This window comes from Microtus oregoni, unplaced genomic scaffold (genome assembly GCF_018167655.1).
Source record: "Microtus oregoni isolate MIOR12 unplaced genomic scaffold, Mior012 000026F_ref0000081, whole genome shotgun sequence".
NCBI classification, from domain to species: Eukaryota; Metazoa; Chordata; class Mammalia; order Rodentia; family Cricetidae; genus Microtus; species Microtus oregoni.
In genome coordinates, this window is record NW_024543085.1 from 24817602 (window position 1) to 24823421 (window position 5820).

The 5820-nt window shown below is 52.4% G+C and overlaps 2 protein-coding genes across 2 annotated transcripts; both read left to right on the top strand.

The window, feature by feature from the left end:
* The first annotated feature begins 201 nt into the window (after positions 1 to 201).
* On the top strand, positions 202 to 3010 carry Atp6v1f (ATPase H+ transporting V1 subunit F). The gene is made up of 2 exons (XM_041675326.1): positions 202 to 422; positions 2556 to 3010. Exons 1-2 carry the CDS (start codon positions 265 to 267, stop codon positions 2755 to 2757), a joined length of 360 nt encoding a protein of 119 aa, XP_041531260.1. The 5' UTR covers positions 202 to 264; the 3' UTR covers positions 2758 to 3010.
* Positions 3011 to 3146: 136 nt separating this feature from the next.
* Positions 3147 to 5328, top strand: Atp6v1fnb (ATP6V1F neighbor). The gene is made up of 2 exons (XM_041675327.1): positions 3147 to 3907; positions 5167 to 5328. Exons 1-2 carry the CDS (start codon positions 3352 to 3354, stop codon positions 5274 to 5276), a joined length of 666 nt encoding a protein of 221 aa, XP_041531261.1. The 5' UTR covers positions 3147 to 3351; the 3' UTR covers positions 5277 to 5328.
* Positions 5329 to 5820: the final 492 nt, after the last annotated feature.

Below are 5820 nucleotides of genomic sequence, written 5' to 3' on the forward strand. Positions count from 1 at the left end.
CCCCCTGAAGTCTCGCCCTCTAATAACTCTAGGTTCAAACAAACGTATCTTCCAGAATAAAGGAATAAAAGAAGGCCCGAGAGGCCTCTGCCGCTCAGCCTTCTGGGAGACGTAGTTCCGGCCTCTATGGCGCAGGAGTACTGAGGCGCATTTCTGCTAATGCGCATGTCCGGGAGGCGGGGAACCGCGCATGACTGAAGGGCGGGGCCGCTGCGGGGGCGGAGCATCACAGGTGCCGGGTGAGCTCTCCGCTCTGCCGACGGAATGGCGGGCCGGGGTAAACTAATCGCGGTGATTGGAGACGAGGACACGGTGACGGGTTTCCTGCTGGGCGGCATAGGGGAGCTTAACAAGAACCGCCACCCTAATTTCCTGGTAGTGGAGAAGGATACTACCATCAATGAGATCGAAGACACTTTCAGGTACGGTAGCCTGTGAGGCCTAAATGAATGGGTCCTGCTTATAAGCGCTAGAATTAGCGGCCTGTTTTCCTGGGTGTCAAGCGGCGATAAGGATCGAGATGGTCCTGGAAGCCATCAGCCCCTCCGGAGCAGAGGCCTCCGCTGCCTAAGTTCCCTTTTGGGGCTTGGAGGGGCCCGGCGTACGGCAGGTCCCACGAGCTCCCCGTCACATGATTGTGTGTCAGGTTAGGAGAGTCGGGCTTGTTGTCCGGTCCTGCCGTAATTGGACGCCGGGAGCCTCCAGTCGGTGGGGACCCGCAGGTTCAGCGCCTCTTCCGGGTCCCTGACGCTCACCTGTAGCGTATTCTCTGGACCTTACGTTTCGAGTCGTACCCTAAACAAATCACATCCAGTGTGAGTCTGGACAGTGGGCTCGTGTGTGTGTGTGTGTGTGTGTGTGTGTGTGTACGTACGTGTACGCGCTTTATTTTTCTTAGAGGCTCACAATTGTCCTGTAAGGTAGTGGTTATTTCTGCTTACCGGTGAGGAAAAGGGCGGATAGGTTAAGGCACAGGCCCAAAGACACACCAGTCGTAAGAGACTCCACCTAGGTCAACTCTTTCTCATTTATTTGTTTGTTTAACTCAGGGTTTCTCTGTGTAGTCCTGGATCTTGCACTGTAGACCAGGCAGGCCTTGAATGCAGAGATCCGCCTGCCTCTGTCTCCTGGGTGCTGGGATTAAAGGCGTGCGCCACCACTGCCGGTCTCTACTTTTTTTTAATTACTGAGTCTCTGTGTGTGATGTGTGACCGTGGATGGAGATCAGAAGCCAACTTTGTGAAGTCAGTTTTCTCTTTCCACGGGCTAGTTCTGAGGCTAGAAGTCAAAGCAGTCAGCAGGCACCTTTCTCCACTGAGCCGTCTTGATCGTCCCCCTTTTGCCTTTCTTAGCTAGTGCCCACTCTGAGCTGCTCTCTGCAGCCTGCCGTGGGGTTTCCATTTGTCTTGAGCACATTGGGCAGAACATCTGGAAAGTATGACCTTCCATAAAGACCTTGTGCTTCAAGCCCTCACTATGTACCCTGGGTCAAAGATCATAGTTCCAAAAAGTGGGTGCAGGCCTTCCTTTTAAGCCAGGAAGTGTCCTGTTGACCAGAATCGAGGGTGCCAACTCTCTATTCTTTCCCTTACTCCTTTTCCAGGGCTACTGTGCCAAATCGCTGGAACAAACTGCCCTCACCTGTTTTCCCTAAATAGCCCAGTCCAGGGATACTGGCTGAGACTAGTTTCCACTGCCCGGGGTGTGGCAGGCTCACACCTGGGAGACTGTGAGGCTCAGCTTATCTCTAAGCGACGTGGCAAAGTGACCTCCAATGTCATTGGAGGACAGATTTTACTTCTAAGAATTCCCCGTGTTTCCAAAAAGAAGGGATCCTAAAAATGATCAAGTCAAGTCTATTCCATGCTTAGCACAAAGTGGGTAAATTATTGTTGTTGTTTTGTTTTTCAAGACAGGGTTTCTTTGTGTAGCCTTGACTGTCCTGGAACTCAGTCTGTAGACCAGGCTGGCCTCCAACTCACAGATCTGCTTGCCTCTGCCTCTTGAAGTGCTGGGATTGAAAGTGTGCTTCTACCACCTGGTTCGTTCTCTCTCTCTCTCTCTCTCTCTCTCTCTCTTTTTTTTCAGTAAATTATTTTTAATGAGTAGATGTGTGTGTGTGTGGGGGGTGATCACAGGATAGGAAAACCATAATGACGGTTTCTGTCTGGAAATTGTGATTCTGTCATTGCCTAGTCTCCTCTTTCTGTCTTTAGCTTATGGCAAATGTCATCCTGGCCCAGCACCCTGCCGTAGACCTTGAGGCCTTCGGTGGTCTCCTCAGCCCTATATCTTAAAATTTCTACCTTCTCTACCTTCATCAATACTAAGAGTCTTATGTTTCTAGAATCTTCTTATGCTGATACCAAGGGCCTCATACCTACTTCCCTCTCCTCCCCTTTCCTACCCATAGGCAGCATATAGAACACACTGATATGCAGCCTGGTCAGTATGGTTCTGAGCTTCTGAGTGCAATTGCTTCATCCAAGGAAAGCTATGGTTGAGACCCTTGTGCCCCCTGGTCACTGCCTTCTCTTCCTCTTCTTCCCCAACAGGCAGTTTCTAAACAGGGATGACATTGGCATCATTCTCATCAACCAGTACATCGCAGAGATGGTTCGGCATGCCCTTGACGCCCACCAGCGTTCCATCCCAGCTGTCCTGGAGATCCCATCCAAGGAGCATCCCTATGATGCAGCCAAAGACTCCATCCTGCGCAGGGCCAAGGGCATGTTCACGGCCGAAGACCTGCGCTAGGGCTCCTCAGCCGCCAGCCCCCTCTCACGACCAGGCCTCTCCCAGTTTGCCATCCTCTATTTAAGTTTCAAGCCTTGGTTTCCAGCCCCTCCCTTCCTCTTCGCTGAGTGGCTCCTAAGCTGTTGGGGTTCTGCTGTTCAGATCCAGGCTGATTAGGGAGAGAAAGCCCAACCATCTTCTCTCTCCACCCCTCCTCCCTGTGCTGTTACACAGTGTCATTGTTGATATTAAAAGAATATTCTCTCCAAATGGATGCTGGAATGGATACGTGAGGGGTGCAGTGTTGGGGTACATTAGATCGGAAATAGGCGAAAGCTACCAAAGAACCAGGTGATGAAGAAGCGTTGAGCAGGAGCCTAATTCAATCTAAAAAAAAATTCACAACAGTAGCAAAATTACAGTTATGAAGTAGCAATGAAAATAATTTTATGGTTGGGGATCACCACAAAATGAGGAACTGTGTTAAAGGGCCACAGCGTTAGGAAGGTTGAGAACAAAGCTTGGAGCCTTCAGGTTTGGGGATCAAGGTGTTTAGTTAGTGAGCCCTACCCTGGCTATCTCAGAAAGGGTGACCCGGGACATCTGCTGAGGGCAATGGCAGGTAGAACTCTGGCCCTGTGTGAGGTGAGGCTCGGTTGCCAGGTGACTGTCCCAGGGCAGCCCCCCACTGTCTGCCCGCTGTGCTCACTCAGCAATAGCCACCCCGATAGCGCTTTTCCCCTTGCCACCATGTCGAGGCAGCTCAACATGGACACCCTGCGGCAAAACTTCTGGAAGGAGGAATACCTCAGAGAGATGAAGTTGCGCTGTGAATGGCACCGCAAGTATGGGGCTCTGGTGAAGGCCAAACAGAAGGCTAAGGCCGCAGCTCGCCTGCCCCTCAAACTGCCCACCCTGATGCCTAAGGCCCCGGACTCACCACCACCTGTCTCCAAAGCAGCCCCTTCTAAGGCCCCCAGCCCTGTCCCAGAGGCTCCTTCACAGTCAGAAATGTACCCAGTACCACCCGACACCAAAGCCCTGCTCTATGAAGGCATCTCCCATGACTTGCAGGGACGCTACCAGTATCTCAACGCCCGAAAGCTGGACCTGCCAGAGACGCGTTACCTGTTCCCCATCACCACCAGCTTCACATATGGCTGGCAGCTGGGTGAGCCCCAACTTCCCATACATGAGTCACCTCACAGACATGGAACTTGTGCCTTATGCTGGAGAACTGGCATCCTAGGGGAAGGCCAGATTGTGTAAACAGGGCAAGGAGATAGATCTAAGGGACAAGCCCTGTGAAATGAAGGGATGGGGGGCAGGGGCATGTGCTTCAGATTGGATTGCTAGCAAAGGTCAGTCTTGAGGCTTTTAAGGTAAATGATGGGGGTAGGGCTTTGGATTTTCTCCTCATTTGAGGGGAAGCTAGTGGGGGGTTTAAGCCAGGGATACTGGATTTGGGAAATTGAAGCATCTAACAGATGAACTAGGCATTTGTTTTGTATAACCTTGGCAAAGGTAGGATTAGCAGAACTGAGATCAAGGATGTTTTGGACAAAACTCAGTGGAGCTCATTGATGGCTTCAGTGTGACAGGGACAGCAGTCAACGGCAATGCACAGATTTCACTGTAGTCGCTGATTAAGAGACATGGCTGGAGATGTGTGAAGATAGACCTGTGCTGGCCACCATAGGCTCCCTACGTCACTGAGGCGGCTCTGTGGGGAAGCATGGCCTTGAGGAGTTAGCTCAGAGGGAGTCACCAGAGTGTAAAGGTATTTAAAGCAAAGAATGGAAGGTGGACCAGAAGGTAGGGATGGCATTGGTGGGAAGGCAACCCACCTGAGCTCGCAGCTCCGCCCCAGGCTGAAGGTAGGTCATCAGCCGGGACAGAAATAGGAGGAGAAGCTTGGTGGGAAAGCACTAAGGCCACAGGTGTCACTGCTTTGATGAGGGCCCTTGAGTGCCCGTTTACTACCAGTCAGGAGTTTCCAGGAAGTGTGTCCTGCTGCCTGAGTTGCAGAAATTTTGGATGGTTGGAGAGCAACACAGTTCCCTCATATCCCCCCCCCGCCCCCGTACCTCACAAGTAAGGGGAGCAGCTTCCCAACAAATGTAAGAGGAGGCCCCAGAAGGGGATGGGGTAGAAGGAAGCTCCATGTCTCCACAGTCTGTCCCTGTGACAATCATAGCCAGAGGCACACTGACCTAGTGGCCCTGGCGGACCATCTTAGAACTGGGTTACCATGGCAGACAGCTGCAGGCCACACTGCCACCACTGCTGAGTTTTTCCTGTAGCCCTCACTCTTTGGAAGGCCTTTTCATTTATTCGCATGGAGTAGAGCCGTAGGCAGAGTCCTAGGGATATGTGGCAGGACTCCTGTACTCCAGAAACCCATTCGTAGAGTCTGATGTCTCTTCCCAGGCCCCCCAATAAAGCAGGAATTGGTCTCCTGCAAGATGTGCCGCATTGAGTCGTTCTTCCGTAAGAATGGAGCCTTTGCCTTACTGGACCCCCGGGACCTGGCCCTCTGACCTTGGGCCAGGCAGCAACAGAGGAGCAGAAAGAGGAAATAATAGGATTTTGGTAGAGCTGCATTGCTGTGTGTGTGTGTTTGTTCTCCCTGGCCTTGATGCTTCCGTCGGAACCTTTCTGAAACTGCTTCACACTTGGGGTTACCCTTTAGTTTTTCCTTTAGTTTATCTCATGGTGACCCAGCCAGGGCAGGAGCAAATGGGTGGTGTGCGCACTATTCTCCAGGACTAGGCTTCACAGTGCCAGGGGACAGTAGCTCCTGAAAGTTCTGGGTGTTCCTGAGAAGACAGGGACTTGTCAATCAGATGTTAGGGCAAAGTAGTGCCTGCCATTCCCTGCCTGCCCCTCACCTGGCCCCGAGTGCCCGCAGCCACTGAGTCCTTCCTCTGTGCACTTGTTCCAGCCGCTCTCGCAAGGTATGTCTCCATCCTGCCGCATCCTCCTAGGTGGCAAGAACTCTGAGCCGGCTGGTGCAGCCATCAGGGTACCGTCCAGCGCTCGCCCCTCTCCCGCTGGACTCCTTCAGAAGCCGCTGACTGCTGC

What these genes read in the sequence shown, in the direction of transcription:
- Atp6v1f (XM_041675326.1), top strand. Translation starts at nt 265, where the DNA reads ATGGCGGGCCGGGGTAAACTAATCGCGGTGATTGGAGACGAGGACACG. An exon ending in GAGATCGAAGACACTTTCAG is followed by an intron (nt 423 to 2,555) that starts GTACGGTAGCCT and finishes CTTCCCCAACAG; the next exon opens with GCAGTTTCTAAACAGGGATG.
- Atp6v1fnb (XM_041675327.1), top strand. Translation starts at nt 3,352, where the DNA reads ATGGCAGGTAGAACTCTGGCCCTGTGTGAGGTGAGGCTCGGTTGCCAG. An exon ending in CACATATGGCTGGCAGCTGG is followed by an intron (nt 3,908 to 5,166) that starts GTGAGCCCCAAC and finishes GTCTCTTCCCAG; the next exon opens with GCCCCCCAATAAAGCAGGAA.